Source organism: Sylvia atricapilla, chromosome 4 (genome assembly GCF_009819655.1).
Source record: "Sylvia atricapilla isolate bSylAtr1 chromosome 4, bSylAtr1.pri, whole genome shotgun sequence".
NCBI lineage: Eukaryota > Metazoa > Chordata > Aves > Passeriformes > Sylviidae > Sylvia > Sylvia atricapilla.
Genome location: NC_089143.1, coordinates 52,877,137 through 52,896,508, shown reverse-complemented (window position 1 = coordinate 52,896,508; position 19,372 = coordinate 52,877,137). Strand labels below are relative to the sequence as shown.

Below are 19,372 nucleotides of genomic sequence, written 5' to 3'. Positions count from 1 at the left end.
AAGCTTAGGAGCCCTCTGTGAAACACAGTAACTGTAATTTTCCTGCCACCACTGGGAGACTTGACTCGAGGGTGTCAGTGGCAGATTGCCTTGGAGCCACAGGAACCTTTTGAGACCTCATCTTGAGCAGAGCAGTTACAGCAGGGCAGACGTTCCCGGAAGGACATCCCAGAGCCAAAAGTTAAGAAGGACAAGGTTGCTAGGAACCTGACAAGAAATCAGAAAACATGCCAACTGTGCTGCCTTCTTCTTTTTTTTTTTCCCCCTCCCCGTTTTTTTTGTATTTAATTTTGCTTGCTTTCAGTAGAACTGTATGTGGATTGACTAGCAGAATTGTTCCTGTTTTTGTAAGGCTCTGATTTGTTCTGTTTTATGGAAAATTTAAATGACAGCTTATGTTGTAAATGGGATAAACTTTCTATGCTTTGGAAGTTTATAGAAGGAGCAAATACTCCGTTGAGCACTTTGTTACTACTCTGTCCTCTTTTGACCTTTTTTGGTTGCTGGGTGTGTTGGTATTCCAGCCTGTTTGTTGTGAGCAATCTGATCAGAATAGCCATGTTCCATTGCAAGCACCCCGGCTCAGTCTGTTGTGCTGCCTCCTATCACAGTTACTCAGTTTCTATCCTATTCTTTCATACGTGCTGTGAGAACGCCTACAGTGGAGAATGCAAGAAAATGTCAAAGCAACACAAAAAATATCGTGTTGGTTTTAATTATGAAGCTCCACATAAATTAAGGACCCTGATTCCTGCTAATGCTGTTGAAGTTTTCCAGAACCACATTTGCAGCTATGGCTTTCCATCTCCCTCATTGCTTATTGGTGCTGTCAGAGTTTAAATAAGGAATCAGTCACATACTGCTGCTCTTGCTTTCCCCTCACCCAAATCTCTACAGATCAGAATTCCCAGTCTTGCCTTATCATTCTGCTAAACAAACAGTGATCCCAATTCTAATAGCCTTTGAATTAATAATGAGGGTTATCAGGGTGAGGTTTTTTTGATGCTCTTAAGATTTGTGGCCAGTTAAATTGTTCTGCTTTGGACATGGCACAGTATAAATTGCTGCCATCCTTGGCAAGTGCTGTTTCTGTTGGTTGTCATTAAAAGCCAATGGTCAAGGTACTAAGGCATCTAATTGAAAATTTAAACACTTTCGGTTCCAAGATTCATTTCTGTTTTACTTTGGTTTTTTTTTTCTTTGTGTTTTTAAAGGGGATATTCAATATAGTTTTAAGCATCCAGTAAGTCTGAGTTGTGAATTGAGATGAGCATGGTAACTATACAAATAAAATGGAATAAATTTTTGTCTAAAACTATTTGCATGTTAATCCTAATTCAATTTCATGTAGAAAAAAAAATTAAAGCTGTCCAGTTTTTTCCAGAGTTTGTTTCTGGCCTCCCTTTTATCAATGGTTTCTTTCCTACCTAATGAAAGCAGAACAGGTGTATTTTTATCTTCTTCATTTGCTCTGTGCAGTCGATTCAAAAGTGACTTGCCACAAAAGTGTAGTGGATTCAAGGAGGGAAAGGGCTGAGTGAAACATGAGCACGTGTTCAGTCCAGCCTGAGGGCAGGTCATGGAAAAATTTTCACCAAGGCAAAAGAGGAAGCTGTATGAGAGGAAGATGAGAGGCCTTCTGTGCATGGAACCTGAGACAGGCTACAGTTCATCATCCCTATGACAGCCCCCTTTTACAGGGGAACCCTTTCCTTCCTGCTCTTTGCACTTCTGTGAACTCCAGCATTTTTCATGTGGGTTGTTTGGGTTTGTTTTGTTTTTCTTTAATTCAGAGGTTTTCAGGGTAGGTATAAACTGGAAAGGCCTTAGAAGCAGGAAATACAGAAATCTGACAAAAGTTACTTGATACTCATGTTCTGCCTTCCTCTCTGTTGCTTCCTCTCAACACACAGTGCTAAGACAGAAATATTTTCATTTTTCTCCTCAGTCAGCTGAAACATATTCTTTCCTGTGATGCTGGCAATGAAATGTATTTTCCAAGTTTAATTGGCAAGTCAGACAATAATACAAGTGCTCCTGCAGCATGGTGCTAAAGGTCCTCTATCCTCAGTTCAATAGCAAAAGTTCTAGAGAATGTGTGCTTTGGTTTTTGTCATTTGCAGAGAGCATCTATTTTTTATTTTTTTCCTGGCTTTCTCAAGCAAGCTGACTGATAGCTGGTTTGTTCTCTATTTCAGGTCGTGGAGACTAATTTGGTTGCTTTTGACTGTCACTGGATCATTATAAATGAGGTAACTGTCAAGTGAACATTGTTGTGAACCATGAATCCTGTTTTCAGGCTTACTGACAATATTCATGCTGATTCTCACTTTGCCAACAGGAAGCAGTAGCTATGACAAAGTTCAAGCATGCTGAGGGAGTACATGTTGCTTAATAAAAGTAGGATGACAAGTTCTTGGACTTTGCTGTTTATTCTTGTCTGTTTTAAATGGAAATCTCTCTATGAATAAATGGAAATTAAAGTAAAAAAACACCTTTATTTCTAAGTATCTTGAGAGTTCATAAATGAGGTGACTCTTCACAGGATTTTAAGGCCTTTTCTTAGTATGTAATCTTATGTATTGGAGTCCTTGCATTTTGTTTATATTTTAATGATTTTTTTCTTAATAATAGTATCTCATATTTCCCTTTCCTTTATGAGTTCTCCAGGTGTTCCATTATGGTTGATATCCAAACCTGTTGATACAGTGACAGGCTCTTCAGTAGACTTCTAGATTAGGTCACATATAAATGTTCATAAAGGGAAAAAAGAAAGTTAAATTGAGATTCTGCTTTTACACTGTGAAATAAGTTTTTCCATGAAAGCTTGTTAGCTAAAATATGACAAGTCAATATGTGAAGTAGTTTCGTATACAAAGTATTGAACACTGCAGTTCAGGTTGGACAGCATTCAGGTTTTTGAATAATAATTTAGGTCCAAAAGAGCTGGATTCCCTGAGTAGATGATTATGTTAACATGTTAATCATGCAACTCCTGTATATTCTCAGGATAAAAGACTGCATATAAATTCCATGTCGTACTATCTGCATTTACTGTACACTTCTGTTTTCCTGCTTAATTATTGGATTTTCATTAGTATCCTGTGCTAAACCAGTGGATTTTTAGCCAGTTTTCTTTGAAGAAAAATATGTCTCCCGAAATGCAGTGTAAACAAACCAGGTCCAGCAGAACCATTAGTTTGGGCCCTGCCTTGCTCCTGACCAGTACTGTGTGTATTTTCTGGCACTAAACAGGGCTTTGCTGGGAGAAAACCCAGCTTTAATCTACAGGTGGTCATCTGAACAACATATGTGTTTTCTTTTTCATGTCTGATTAAACTAGAATTCACTTCAGAGTTAACACTGAGTATTTTAAGAAGAGCATTTACTGAATCTAAAGCCATCCTCTGTAATCAGCAAACTGGACAGCAGTTTCTTGGACAAAGCTCAGATTTTGCCTTGCTGTTCAAGTTAAACACACTGCCGTTGACTTTTTTGTTTTAAATGTTACATACTTTACAAAAGATCTAAAGAAGGTGCTTGCTTTTAGCTGTTTCAACTCCTTTGCCCTCAAAAAAAAAAAAAAAAAAGTCTGAGAATCCATTCCTAGAGTATATGCTTTCTCTTTACTTTTTATTATTAAATTAGTGTCTCCATGGAAAAAAATAAATCTGCTTTTTAAGCATTGTAATTTGCACATTGCAGCAGATGAAATGGCAGAGCAATCAACGTGGTTACCACTCAGCTGCCTTCTCCGCTCCAAAACTCTTTCTCTGGGCTGCAGTCCCAGGAGCAGGAAAAGTGGAATGATCTGCACAGAGAAATGTACATAGTCCCTTCTTAGTCTGATAGTCTTGTATATGAAAAGAGCAAAAGCTGTGATTAACTTCATTCCAACAAACTGCTGTAAACCATCGTCAGTAAAGTCTCTGCATCTCATTCGGTAATTCTTCATTTCTCTTTCAGAGAGGGTAAATATGTTTCATGCTATCTCAGTTTAATCTGCTTCTGGACCTAAATCCATATTCCCACTTCGGCAGCTTTCTAGCTCTCTTTGTTTGAAAAACCAAATAATTTCAATATTATGTGGATGGAGAAATCATATTAGCAATAAATAAGATCTGTAGATAATACTACAGGAAGGGTTCTGCTTTGCCCAGTTTTTCCTTGTCACTCTGTTCAAATTACAGCAGAAATCTACATGTTTCCTGAGTGTTTGATGTTGGGTAATTGCTTACTGCAACCTTTTGCCAGTTCAGTAATGAGATGGCAATGCCTCTATTTGGCAGTGCAGGACTTGGAAATGCAGAGATTTGTGGGCCCTTTTCTGTGTGGTACATAAAACAGCTATCTTTACATCCCAGTCTTTTTGAGGTGATCATCCCTTACCTGTTGATGGCCACAGTACCTCCGTATCACTGGGAGATGATCTCAGAGCTCTGCCCATTTTGTTGCTTCTGTGAATCTTTAATGACAGCTTAGACATCTTTGCTCGAATGCCTATATTGGCTAAATGACCCTGCCAAATATGTGACTATAACACTGCTTCTCTGGCCTCCTAGTTTGAAATTCTAAGATGATTTATGACAGTGAAATTGCATTGTTTTGCAAATTCTGCCTCTGATTCGAATAACTCCTTGCCTTGAAATTCCAAAATAAGTTGGAATTGTCTTTCGTTTTCCATTACTGTGCCACAGGAATACAGCCTTCTTACTGACTATACTAATACAGAAGCAAATACCACCTTCAGTTTTGTGATCAGAAATCTGCTTAGGCTTTGAGAGGTAACATCTGCTATTTTAATTGCTCACTCTAAATGCTATAATGCCTGCAAAGAGTTCCTTAATTTTTATTGTCCCATTACTTGCTGCTTTATGCAATACAGCAAATGTTCTTGAAGACTGTGTATCTTAATGTAAGTGTGGGAGGAGGGGGTTTGTTCCCATAAAATGAAAATTCGTAATTTGCTAAAACATAATGCATCATATTTGACCATAGCAAATAATGCAAATCTCTTCTGATGAGCATAGTCAGCTGAGGAAATGCTCTCCAAATAAATGTTCCTGTTTCTTCAGGGCCTTAAAGCAGATGTTACAATTCTTTATTTAAAATTTGCAGGAGGCAGAGATTTGACTGTAGTCATGATCAAATATGCCTTAACAAAATGTGAGAATGGATTTCTCACACTCTCCCTCTATCTGTCTTTGCTTGCTTCATTTCCTCTGCACAATAGTAAATATAGCTTCAAAGTTCCAGGATAGAAAATTATATTTCTTACATTCACAACTGTACAGTAAACTTAGATTTTATTTAGTGGAAGTGAAGACAGGCATTTGTATGATTTTCATCACTTTCCCTTGCTCTTTTAAAATGCAAGAAATATCTTTTTTTTCCATTTGAATCATGTCTCTCTCAAGCATTTTCCTTTGTTAAAACATTCAGGATTATCTTACCCTGGGTCTTTGTATACCCAAGGCTGCCACCAGTTCTTTATTGCAATTGTTTACTCAAGGACAGCCCCAAACACTTTCCACTGCCTATAGTTGCAATACAGGAAGTGAAAATATTAATGGTACTTTACAAAGGACTGTTTGGATTTCATCTGCTCTAATGTGGTCAGTTATGTTAGAATTAGAATGGAATGAGGGTGCAGAAAAGCTGATTTGTGTAAGAAGAGACTGGAAATGTTGGCTTGGTTGGCCTGTGAAAGCAAAGAATGAAAGAGGATGTGCTCTCTGTTTATAAACACTTACACTTAAGTGTGCATAAATGCATCATTGTCAAGAGCCCCAGAGGACAAGGTTGGCGCAAGAACAAATGAGTTCAATTTGTGCGTGAGTAAACTGAAGTCAAAAGTTGCTAAAAGGTTTCTAATTACCAGAGGCAACAGAGTCTGGAAAAACTCCTTCTTGATGAAAGAATAAAAAAACCCCTTCAGACTCTTTTAAAGACCAGCGTATGGGAAAAGGTCCAACAGGTTTGCGCAACATAGCACATGGGATTGAGGGACCTACAAGGTTGTATTCAAAGGTTGTATTCTTTCTGATGAAGGTATTTTTTCCTAGGAGAGGACTTTTCCTTGGCCCTTCATCTTGTTCATGGTGTCACAAGCTCAAGGGACTCCACCATGAATAAGAGTGTAGAGTGTCACCATGTTTCAAGCAGTTAGATCAGGTCCTATAATCACAGCTCAGTTCCAGGAGCTCACTTACTTCAACATTTTCATGTGGATAATGATGGATAATAGCATTAGAGCTTCGCTTGAACCCTTACATTTTCCACTGGGTTGGTGGGTCTGTGTGAAGTGACACCCTCTTTGGAAGAGGTGGGCAACAACTTCCCGGCTCCTGGCATTAATGAGAGCTCCTGCTCAGCTGGAGTGAACCTTGCTTTGTCCAAGATCTTGGATTTTTTTTTCTCTGCAAAAGCTAAAAATTAATTTCTCCTTGTCCTGTCAGGTTTTATTCATCCTTTTCTGCAAAGCCTAAAAACCTAAGGGAGATACAAAGGAGCAAATGGTGATGCAGTTCAAAATCTTTTTCTTGTCTTGGATCTTTATCCAGCCATGCCTTTCCCTCAACTGCTCTTTGGAAAGTGCTGAGAAATTCAGGAAGGGCAGAGCACAGAGGTGCTCTGCCGTGGGCAGTGGCATCCCAGAGGCCTTAAGCCACCTTTTTCTCCTCTGCTGAGTTTTGGAAAAGGAGAAACACTCTCCTGAGTGTCAGGATTTTCTGTGATGAAGTCCTGGCATGCACTGGAAAATGGTGTATGTCCTCTGTATTATAAATACTGAAGCAATCTTTTTGGCCCAAAGTTAAGTGTTTTTGTAAGAAAAGGTATTGTTTCCTTTGTTTGGTGCTTAATACAGGAGCATGTAAATAAATTCTTTCCCTCCCTGTCTCTCACTGCTGGTACAATTACTCTGTGGCAAATAGTAAATCCTCTGCCTGGGCTGCTCATCTTACAATAATAGGACAAATGTTAGATGTTCAGTATGTGCTCCTGCTGGAGTCTTGCCTTATATGTCAAAATGATCCTCTTCAGTACTTGTTTTCTAATTCATCTGTAAAGAGTTCTTAATTTAAAACCACACATTTTTTTTCTTTATTTATTTGCCTGCTTAGATTAAATGTACGTCTAATTTTATTCTTGTTCCATTTGTGACAGGACAGTCTCCCCTTAATTCCAAGTTCAGCCCAGCAAAAGAAAGGCTTGGAACTATATATTGAATTTCTGGTGTATAAAAGGAACAAATCCAACCAACCAACCAAAAAAAAAAAAAAAAAAGACAAATGAAAAAAGAAAACAACCTCACATAACCTAGCCTAAATTTATTGAGGTGCCAACTAACTCAGTTCAACTTGGCCAACTTTCTAATTTTTTTGACATTCAACGCTTTTATAACAGATCATCTGCCACCCTTATATCATTACACTGTATCCTCCTTTGAAGTGCAAATGAAAATTGTTTCCTCTCATACAATAGTTGCTTTATATAGTTTTCTTAAGTCAGATCCAAAATTCAAGAATGAGACATGATATTGGAGAGTCATTATATAAAAGGCTTGTCACTCAGTCAATGCCAAGTATTTAAAAAATGACAAAGAAATACATAGCAAATGACTAATGTTGAATTTGGGGTTGCATGGCATTGCTTTGTTGTCAGTCTTAAATCTGGATTTATGGTATAATCAGCAGTTAAAATAATAGTTGTCATTAATCTATACATGTATATACCTCCTTGGCTACCACACAAAAATGGCTTTGGTGTTTGAATTCTGTCATTATTTTGCAGGTGATGTATAAATACATGAGGTAAAAATGAGAACATTCTATTTAAAATGCACCAAAAAGTGCTGAATACAGAAAACATAAATACACTTTTATGGCAAGGAAGATAAATGCTTGAGGATTTGAAAGTCAAAATCTCTTTTAAAGTAGCATTTTGGCAATATAATGTGGCCATGCAGATATCTGTTTTTACATTATTAGAGTGAGTCTAATAATCATGGTGTTACAGTTTGGGCATGCTGTGTAATGAAACCAGGCAAACTTTTTAAAATCTTCTGAGAAAGTATATAATTTAAAATCAAGATAAGAAGTTTCTTGAGCTCTCTTTTATGATTATATTGAATATATTTTAAAAAAATATATCTATTTTGCTAAAACAGCATTATGTATGGGGTTTTTTTACCTCACAGCTAGTGAAATGATACAGGGTAAATGAAAAGACAGCATCTTAAGCTGACATAAGCCATTATCTGTGGTACATTAAGAATTAATCGACCAGAAATGCAAGATATGACACTGAACACAGCTGATGCTATGTGTTATTTCTCTTTGCAGAAAAAAGAAATCTATATTTCGTAAAGAACATTAATAACAGATGAATTCAGAAACTGTGATAATCTGTGAAGGCAAATAAAATACTTTTACTGTAGTCAGGAGAATAGAAGTTATAATTTAGATCTCACATATATTTCTTTCAAAAATTAAGGATAATAAATGAATACCAGTACATCCAAAGTAGTTCCTTCAGAAAATGAAAGGATGGTATACTAGAACAGCAAAAAAAGCCAAAATAACTAGGATGGTTGTCATAACATTTCAAGAGATGCTTTTTCAAAAACCTTGGCTTCATTTCCACACAAAAAAAAATCCATAATTTGAGAGTGAGTCTATCCTGATGTCTCCTAAATTCTTCAATATGGTTATAGATCAGGAAGCTAAGGCAGAAAAGGATGATGACATTTCATTGCATGTATTAACAATGCAGATGTGCTGTATCCTTTGAAAAATGACAAAGCTTTAAATACACAAATGAGAATCAAAAATATTCAGTAAACTGGCTGTATACAAGGGACTGTTAAATTCAGGATGCCAATAGGAACCTCGTGATCCACATCCCTTCCTGGGGCCATATCTGGAATTTTAAATGTCTGGAAAGTTTTGGACATCAGCCTCTCTAATTAAGATAGATCATGGACAGACATCAGCATGATGAGAAAGAGATCCTGGTTAAAAAGACTACAAATTTTAGATTATTTCAACTATTTTGCAGGAAAATACAGACACAGAATTGAAAGCTACCAGATATTTGAATCACCAGGAAAAAAACCCCATGTGTAACTAAAGTTCAAGTTCTTACCTGAAGCTGGGAGTCAGTTGCTGTTGCTTGGGAGCCCATGTTCCTCTTATTCAACTTCCCTGAGAGACTCATCATTCAACAGTGTAAAACACCGTGTTCCCAACCTGCAGGAATTTATGCTATGTAAAAAACTATTCTTCTGATTTCCCTAACCTGTCTTAAAGTTAATATTTCAAGCTTAATATTGGTGTTTTTACATAGTTATTTCTTCTTTTAAGTATTTGTCTGTAGAGCTGAGTGTTCAGCTGTAAGCCTTAATAGGTACCCTATGGAATAAAAATTTGGTCTTAAATTAGGTCTTGCTATAAACAAGCACATTTACACCTGGAATGCTCTTACCGATTTTCTTTGCCCATTTGGTAGATGATTGCTGACTTGCACATTGATATTCTGTTTCTAGGAAATGAACACTTAAGGCCTTGAAACATTGTCTCTACCTTCACAGCTTCTAAGCAATGCTACACTCAGAAATACATCAGGCTATGGCTTCCTACTGATTTACACATTATCTGTCAAGGATGCTGTGAAACACTTTTAAATAAAAGATCAGAAGAGGTAAAAGGAGGCAGAGAAAACCCCAAATGAAGCAGCTAGGAAAATGCAAATATTTGGTGAGGTTTGTGCACAGTACACTTTGAACTTTAGCAGTTAAGGGTGGTATTTTAATACCACCAGTTATTTTAATGAGCATGCACATATTGGTTTTGAGGCTGCGGTGGAGTCTGGCAATAGCTGTGTATCAGTCAAAGGCCTCTTGGTCCACTCAGTTTGTTTGTAATTTGATGGTCACATTTCTGTATTTTGACTCTCATGCATATCCTCTCCCTTGCCTTATCTTTCAGGAAATAAATGATGTGGATGTGCAGGAGCTGGTGAGAAGGTCAATTGGAAGGTTAACAATTATTCGGCAGACGTTTCCAGTCCCCCAAAACATAAGCCAGCGCTGTTTCCGTGGCAACCACAGAATATCTTCATCACTGTGTGATCCGAAGGACCCTTTCTCCCAAAGCATGGAGGTAGTTCATATACCAGTCTATCCCCACCTGGGAACTGTCTTTCTAGATAACTTCTAAGTTTTTTTTCCCCAGGAGCTTACTGTAATTTATTTTACATGTCCTCTCTGACATGTGGTTTAATGGCATGACAAGGAAATTCTTGGAGTTGGGGAGGGCGTGAATGTGTCTGAAGAACAACAACTTGCCTACTCCACAGTAATAGAGAAACATCCAAAAAGACAACCTGGTCTCCAGGTAGTAGGGTAGTTATTTTGTTGCCATGCTAAATTTTAATTTTTGTCATCTCACCCCAAAGAATTTCCTCCCTGTAATCAATGTCGCCCATGCTGCTGTGCTTCTCTGAGCCTCAAATATGTTGTCAATAAGAAAGTCTTCCTGGGAACACCTACATCATCTCTTTCAAGTGCCTTAGTGTATTCATCTAAACCTATGTCTAAGTTTCAAGGAGGCCTTATTTTCAAGGTTGTTAATCACAAATTACAATTAAACTATGACAGGTTCCTACCACACGAATTCAGCGACATGATCCCTGTCCTCCTGATTTCATATAGTTTTTCCAAGAAGTCATCCTCTGTCTTGCTCATCAGGTTTCATCGTGACAAAACTTAGGCAAATAAGGAGTGTGAAATGGGCTTAGTATGTTGATTTTACTTTTGTTTTGTTTTTCTGTGAAGATTTCTGCAGTTGTAGAAAGATGGCTGCATATTATGATTTTTAGCAGTGGAGGGAGGAGCTTATCTGATCCAGCAGCTAAAAGCAGCCACCTCAGGATTCTGAAAGAGAAGAGTGAGAGAAAACAATGGGAGGAAAATAGCAAGGTCTTGAAGACTGTCTCTTTAAAATGAAAATACGTAAGGGACAAAGCGTGAATAGTCTTGTCCTGTTTCAGATTAGTTGTAAGAGCCTTTGTGTCATTAATTTTAGTTCACAAAGCAGCCAGCCAGCAATTATTGATGACATGAAAAACTGGCTGTAGTAGAATGCACAGTGATCCTGTTGGAGTTCTCAAAACAAACAGGGCTGTGTGACGCCCACTGATGCATAGGATATATCTACAGACTGTTTAAGAAGTGCAAAAATCCTTTAGGCTGTGCCATTCAGTCCTGGCAGCATGGTGCTAGAGGGAACTTGGGTAGTCTAGGGACAGTGTGCTCAAGATGAGAGTGTGATCACATGCAGGAGCCAGAGACTGCAAAGAGCAGTCCTCATGAACAAAGTTACTGACTACAGCAAGGCAGAAAACAAAAATCAAAGGGTCAATGGGATGCTTTACGTTTTGATTTGTCTTTCTCTTCAGCTTCACTTTGATTTTCACTTTGGCAGTTGGCTGAATCCAGAAAAGGTAACTTCTAGAATTCAAAGTTTATTCTCGACAAATTGGCAAATTCCATTTAATTTGTTAGATTGGATATTTTACCTTAACCTGTGCGTCATGATCTACTTATAGCTTGGAGAGCTACAATGTTCCTACTGGAAGCTTTCATGGTATTTTGGTTCAGAGGAATGATGGAAGCTGAAGTGGTTTAATTGTTCCATCAACTGAGTTGCTTTTATCATGCTTTCCTTGAGATGGCTGTAGTTCATTATTTTAGCAGGGTGAGACAGCATTATAAGCTGAAAGGAAGGAAAGCTCTGACACAATTTCCCTTGTGCCTTCGTAGGATGCACAGTTCTTTGAGTAGCTGTGGGGTTTGTTTGCTGCTTCTTTGTTCTACCCAACAATATTATAAATTAGTTTCTAATCCTGTGGGGATTTGGAACAGTTTATAAATTGAAATTACTAATGTGGTTTTTTTAATGACATCGAAGTGTGACTAATCAGAAACATTCTCAGGAAATTTTAAGGGTGAATTTCTTGACGTTTTTTTCTGAATTACTCCCCCTAAAGTCTGTGTGAATAATTAATTTTTTTTCAGCATCTTTATTAAAACACTGAAAAATATTCTGGTGAAGATGTCTCACTGTGTCTTTGGAACTGGCCTAATTGAAACAAAGTCTATAAATTTGTATTGTTTTGAAGGCAGAAAGTTAAAAACTGGATTCACAGAAGAATTTAGTATTGTAGTTCTCCTGTCTAAAAACTGTGTGCAGTATTATAGGTACACATAAAATAAACACTGATAATCCAGATTAATCATTCATCCTTAATCGGATGCTAAGTACCTTTCTTCCACACTCTGGATAAAATAATCACATCTGAATTTTAAGTTGCATTAACAAGAGGTTATGCAGGTGAATATTTCTTGGTAATGCAAGCGTCCAGCCCTTAGCCTAACAGACTTACAACAAAGAAGGGATTAATACTGGACGCCATGCAATGCATTAAATGCCCCAGTAAATTTATGTGGGAAATTAATAAAGGTGTAAAGTGACTTTAAATTACAACCCCCTTCTGTTCATCAGGACAGATATTAACAAAGCATACTTCTGGTAGTGACAGGGAAGGGTGGTTTTGAGAAACAGGAATTAATTGTATGGTCTTTATCATTGTGTTATCAGTGATTGATTGCACTAAATGTTAAGCTCAGCTATTAGTGAAGGACTGACAATGCTTAATAACTGCTGAACTCTGGCCTCCTGAGCCCTGTTAGCACTTGATGAAGGCCCAGCTATATTACTCTTAGATTAGTAAGTGCATCCTTTCTCATGAACTGTGACAATTGTCTTCTGTTCCCATGGTAGGAGGTTACAGAAGTTACCTTGAAAGCAATGTCATTTTGTTAGGAAATGATGACTTGGCATCCACAGCCTTTCATGCACCAATTTAGTCTCATTAGTGACCTTATTCCCTCTGCTCTCCAGAGTTGGTGTGGGTTGGTGTTGTTTTCCTTTTTTTCCTTTGGCAAAGACTTGTATAAAAAAAGCTTGCCTTACAGCACAGTGATAATTTCTCCCCTCTCTGCTCCAACAAATGTCCCTCAAGTGCTGACTTCATTGGGGAAACACAGTTTTAGCTGAAATGCTTTGAATTCTTTGTAAGTTTACAATATGGAGACAAATTATCCCAGTTGCTCTCAAAATGATTAACCCAAGCCCAAATCCTCAATCCATGCTTTTAATCCTGTCTTGCAGAGTGATGCCTGGCCTGTGCATCTGAAGAAACTAGATTTGGTTCCTGGGTGAATACCAAAATAGAAATGTTCACAGCCACTGGAGGAGCTCAAGTAAAAAAAATAAAGAAGCGCACCTTCTTTAGAAGACAGACACAGGGGAGGATCATTTAAAGAAAAAGGGCACTAAGGATCAAAGGCTCTGTACTACTAACAGAGCAGTTTGTGGATGACACAAGCAATGCCATCATAAAGATAGGATTTACAAAAGGAATAAAAACATAAAAAATATGTTATATGGAGAGGATTAATTAGGCAGGAAGAAAACTGTTTTGGTGTGTGTTTGTTTGTTTTGTTGTTGTTGTTGTTTGTTTGGTTTGTTGTTTTTTTTTTACTCCCCTCCCCTTTTTTTAAGGTCATGTGTAAATTTGCCAATCAGCATCTCAGATCTTCAGCATGGTTGGGCTTCCTTGCCATATAACCCCTCCCTATAGCTGCAGGGCCTCCCCAGTCTTTAGATATATTTAAAAAGCAGAATAGGACCACTAATTTCCCATACTTCTTTCTAAAACTTCAGGCACTCCACCTATATCTGTGTAAACAGCCCTTACAGAGAGCAGCCAACATATGCACAAATCTGAGGAAATGTCTTTTGGTTTGTCTGTGACTGATGGAGAAAAAATCCCAGCAACCTTGCCTCAAATTGCCACTGGCTAATTTGTTGTCAGGCACTAGCAATGCTCTACAGAGCCCTTTATCATGGAGCTGGGGAAACTGGGTTTCCCTCAATAACTTCAGATGACCAATAGGTTATCTAAAAATAATATTCCCAGAAGTCCTTTTCATTTCTGAACATAATTTTTCTTCGTGAGAACCTCTGCTCAGGACAGCTGAGGTTTCTTTTTATGATTCTGTCTGTTACTTTAATGTTCTTGCCATTTGAGGACAGAAAAGACTGATGTAAAACTGTATTGTAAATTACTTGTTTCAGAAGTGTTCATTAGTTCTGAGCTTCTGTTCTTTTACATTTAATTGTATCTTTCATATCTGGCTTTGCACTATGTGCTTTTAAAAGCACATCTATAGAACTAGAACATGGTTAAGTGGAACTGGCACACAAGTGATTTCTCTTCTTGAAGTCCACTGTTCTGCCTTTGATCCTGAACTAGAACTTCCTCACACTGTATGCAGCTTTGCTGCCAGTGAAACATACCCACATTTACTCTCCAAGGGTTTTGTCCTGCAAAGAATTAGCAGCCAATGTCAAACACTCTCTCAGTAAACACTATAAATCACAAAATCAGCATGCAGTTGCACACTGACAAAAATTTTGAGTCTTATTTCATGCCAAAACGTGCCAATCAGAATTGACTGCACAAATCAGGAGCAAAAAACCACAATTCTATAATTCCAAATTTCAGAGGTTTTGCCTTTCAAAAGGACAAAACAGGCTTGAAGATAACTTGATGGTGTCCAAATATCTGGTGACTGAAAAGTTGAATCTCACAAGCAACTGGTTAAAAATAAAAGGAAATCTGTTTACAGTCATAAGTAGAGCTGTGAATCTGGCAAATGGAGCTGTGCCAGTGATTGAGGCTGCCTGTGCTTCTCATGTGTGTGTAGTTGGTTGCTGCAAATCACTTTTAGTGTTACAACCCCCAGCTGCAGATTTTACCAACACCCGAAGGTGTGACATTTTACATCTCACAGGTTCTTCTTAATACCAAATAAAGTGTTTAATTACCAGAGGATTATGGGTGAGGCAAAACCAATGATACATTCTGGCTGCTGGCAGGAGATTACAAATAGTAATATTAATGCTTCCCTTTTGGTCTCTTTACAGATTTCAAACCTGTATATATATGACACTGTCCTCCTGCTGGCAAATGCCTTTCATAAGAAGCTGGAGGACAGGAAGTGGCACAGCATGGCCAGCCTCACCTGCATCAGGAAGAACTCTAAACCCTGGCAAGGAGGACGATCAATGTTGGAAACCATCAAGAAGGTACCTTTTCCCTATATTTCCTCATCTTTGATTTCTAAAATGCTCACATTAGGCAGTATTTCCCCCTGAGGTGCATATTACTCTTATTATCAGTATAGTTTTTATGTGTTCACAGCTCCTGTATGGACGTGGTTTTCATTTGGATTGGGTTGTTTGTTGGTTGATTGGGGTTTTTCCATGTTATAATATTCATATTGAAAAAACCCAATAAGTTTGTTTACCAAAACTACCAAACCAGTTGGATGTTCAAGGAAGGAAAAGCATCAAAGGTGAACAAGTGTCACGGTTGAAAAAGTTTCACAGGTTAGGAAGTAAAGAAAATAAATTTACTATTTTGTTTGTAAAAGAAAGGAGAAAAGTTGCAGAATTACACTTGGGTAATGTTCTGCAGAATTCCTCAATTTGCTGCCTTTGATGTTAATAGTGTGAAATCATAGAAATGGGAGTAAGGAAACCCCAAATTATCTAGGCTATGTTCTGCCACCACAAAACTATCCCTGTAAGAGTCTTAACAGAGCTTTATCCAATGTTGTTTCTTCCCTATGATTTTTATTTCCTACCTTATTCATGCTCATGGCCGAGATACTTTTCCCGTTCTTCAGTCTTTAAAGATAATTTCTCTTAGTTATTTCCTTTCTTCACAATCTGTACAGCATCCACATACCTACAGACAAATATTGCAGCCTTGCAGGTCAGTATTTAGTCAATATGAACAGATTGAGTTTGCCCTTCCCTGTAAGTTATTCACCTCATTTTCTTTATGTTGTTGGTGCCTTTCGTAAAACTGTCTCCTCATTTGTCTGCATACACTTCCTAGTTATTTATACTTACATTTAAAGGATGTTGTAAACACAGGGAAAAAAAAAAAAAAAAAGGATGGTAAAAAAATTTAAATGGTGTTTTATTTTTGGTTTTCACTACAGAACATAAAAAGAATTTAAAATATAATGTTGTCTTGAAAAGTTGCCATTCGGCATTAGGTATTTAGTTTTACTAGAAATTATGATGATGCAGGCAAAATGTAAGGCTCCTTTGAGCACTGCTTATATTTTACCCAGTCCCAGGTTAATCTGCATTACCTCCAAAATGACAGTGCAAGGATTTCTTTGGTGTCTGCTTCCATTTTCCATTCTAGCAGTTGGAAGTCGTGAGACTGCAAGAATAATCCAGGACACATTTCTTATTTCAGGGGCAGGATAGGTCTTTAAGGGAGTCCAGACTGTATTGCTCTTAAGCTATCAGAGTAATTTCAAATTCACATTTGGCAGTCCCATGAATTTTGACCTGTGTTTCAGGCAAGGCTGTTTCTCTTTTCCCCTTGGATTTTGTAAATACTCTCGCACACTTTGCCATTTAAATGGCCAGGAGAATTATGAAAGCATTCAAGAAGGCAGGAGCAAGTGGAAATTCCAGAGTTGTTGTTAACTTGCTAAAAAATGAATCAAATCCCAAAGAACTTCCTGATCTGTGCAGCTAACCATGCTTCCATCCTGTCACTTTTGGGTTTCTCTGCTATTTCAATTAGATGGCTTTGATAAGAAACTATTTTATTGGTGTAAATTGAATAATCCAAATACTCCTTACACTGCATTGTGCTGATAGAGATGAATTTCCAGAAGTGACGTGCTAAAATTGAAAGTCAAAATTTAATCCAAATGAAATACAGAAATTTTACTTGGTGTGGATGCCAGTAGCATTTCAATTTGTAGGTGGAGGAAAGCTAAGTTTTCAGCTGAGACCTGGAATTGCACAAGAACAGAAATTCTGCTTTAGTTTTGTGGCCTACTTTCCCTTTGCTTTCTCTAAAGCATTTGTGCAGAAGAACCTTTGGATCACAAATTACAGATCTGGCATTGATGAATGCCTGATGAGGTATCAGAAAAACAATAAAATCCAAAAGTAATGAAGGGAAAAAAGCTCCCTACTTAATCTCTCTGCCTGAGAATGCTTTTCTTTCCTGTCTTGCCTTATTCTTTAAACATCTTTTCTCTCCTGTTGTCCTGGAGGATCCTCTAAAATCAACCGAAATACATTTTTTTTTCTACAAAGCGTACCAGTTTCCCTTAATTTTAAAAGAAAACAGGAGGAAGTTACCACATGCTATTTAAATCATTTCTGAATTAAAAGTTCTGCATTTTCATTTTGAAATCACCACTCTTTCCAGTGGTGGTGTATAATGGAATATACATTCCATACATCAGATGTTGATATAGTTCACACTGAAAATATAATCTCAGATTTCTTAAATATTCCTGGAAAAAGAACTTTGATCCTCTGCAACACTTTAATTCTCCCTTCACGATGACTTTATTGCAGAGCTGAAATCATCACCTGGTCTCAGGTTGTGCCTTCTCTCAGTGTAGCTTCACTAGGAGTCAAATTATACTCAAGTACAGTTTTGAAGAGAAAAAGAATTGAGAATTTTTCTGAAAAGAGACAGGAACATCTGGCAGTGTTTTAGCTGCAGAGGGAAGCTTTCTTTGATTTCTGGAGGGGGAAAAGAGAAAAGGTAAATCTTTATTGAGCTGCTCACTGAAGAAGGTAAGAGAAAGGGACGCTGATATTTTACCTACAGCAGCAATTGTTAAATTTGCTAACCTGGTGGTAAATAAACTCGTTTCTTTATAGTTAATGAGCTAGTTACGGAGAGCCAGCATTGAGAGGAAATTAGTGCTTCCAACATTTCTTAAAATGGTAAAAAAGCTGTCTAAATCATTCCTTATTGTCGTTTGTTACTTTTCACTGTTGAGCATTTGAGTCATGCATCGCTATTTCTACAAACAGCTACAAAAGTGTTTTTTTCTTTGTGAATTCAGCTGATTGGACAAAGCCTAAAGAAAACATTTTAAGCCCACCACAATTATTTAAATCTAATATCTGTTTCTGCCCATTCTAGAACTGAATAAACAGTTAAATTCATCAGGAAATACAATCCTTCTAATGAATTTGGCCAGCTCCAGCAATTAGTTTAAATTCACTTTTGTAATAGGAACTATCCCTAAACACATGCTCACTTGTTTATTTCTCAGTGAAGCTATTTCACAGTTGGAGGAATAAGTATCACTAGGAAATAATTCTACTTTGGAAAAAATTAATCTTCCTGAGTAGCCTGGGAATAAATGTAAGTCGGATTATAGGGAGGATCAACTCAGCAAGATGGCATCAAGTTTCTGCATAATGCCTTCTCTCACGCGTGTCAGGGCTCTTCCCAGCCACATTTGTTTAGCTCACTAGCAGCAAATTTTTAGTGCTAGCAGCAACACAGAGCCTGTCCCTTTCTGGAAAATGAGCTGTACCTCGTGCTGTTCCACGTGCTGAATCATAGGTGGAACTGTCAACTAGTTCTGGTCTCAGAAATGTCAGTGACACTCAGTGGTGACATGCAAAAAAGATGTCAAATCGTTTTTCAGGGAGTAGATTGGAAAGTCTGGGCTAGTTGAAAATTCAACAATATTCTCAAGATGAGATTTTTCAAGAATAAAATGTGAAACATGTCTTTACTGTTTATAGCATTTTTACCTGCCTATAGCCACATTTTTTATCCTTAATTACAAAATAGCTGATACCTGAAGAAAAAAAAGAAGAGGAATTTTGAACAGAAGCTGAGAACAAGTGGAGTATTTTATAGCTGATGATTGGCAAGCTGACATTGCCAAGTGAGGTCCTGACTGCTAGGGTAAATAGTGCTTTCTTCAGGGACTTACTGTATAGTAGTGCCTAAGCATATATCAACTGTAGTTTATCTTGCCAGTTTAGATGGGATTCAAGTAGGCTTTAATTATTTTGCCAAGCTTTATAACAGCTCTGCAAAGCCCAGAGCAGTGATCAGAATCATGAGTAAAACATTTTTGGCCTAGCAACTGTCATTTCACTCTTCACTTTTATATGTGTCAGGAAATTGCATGGTTGCGGCTAAACCTTAGAAGAATTTGAGACAGTAGATAACAAATATGTCTTCATTTTTCCCCAAAGAGGGTTGCTTCTGTAAGCTATATGGAATGAAAAATTTCTTTTACTCTTGCCTGTTATCACGATTAAAATTAAAATCACTTGGAGAGAATCTCATCAGGAAGTTACTGCATCAGTAGCTGTCATACAGATGGTCATTTCCTCTGTGATCTCCTTCCACTGTGCATTAGAGATGGATAAAACAC

General features: G+C 37.6%; 1 protein-coding gene across 2 annotated transcripts in view; it reads left to right on the top strand.

The window, feature by feature from the left end:
• The window catches only part of GRID2 (glutamate ionotropic receptor delta type subunit 2), a 682,153-nt gene that overhangs the window by 463,978 nt on the left and 198,803 nt on the right, over positions 1-19,372 (top strand). For both annotated transcript variants that reach the window (XM_066317937.1, XM_066317936.1), the window contains exons 5-7: positions 2,199-2,252; positions 9,990-10,163; positions 15,057-15,218. In XM_066317937.1, the coding sequence (XP_066174034.1) occupies positions 2,199-2,252; positions 9,990-10,163; positions 15,057-15,218 (390 nt within the window). The remainder of the gene's footprint in view (positions 1-2,198; positions 2,253-9,989; positions 10,164-15,056; positions 15,219-19,372) is intronic.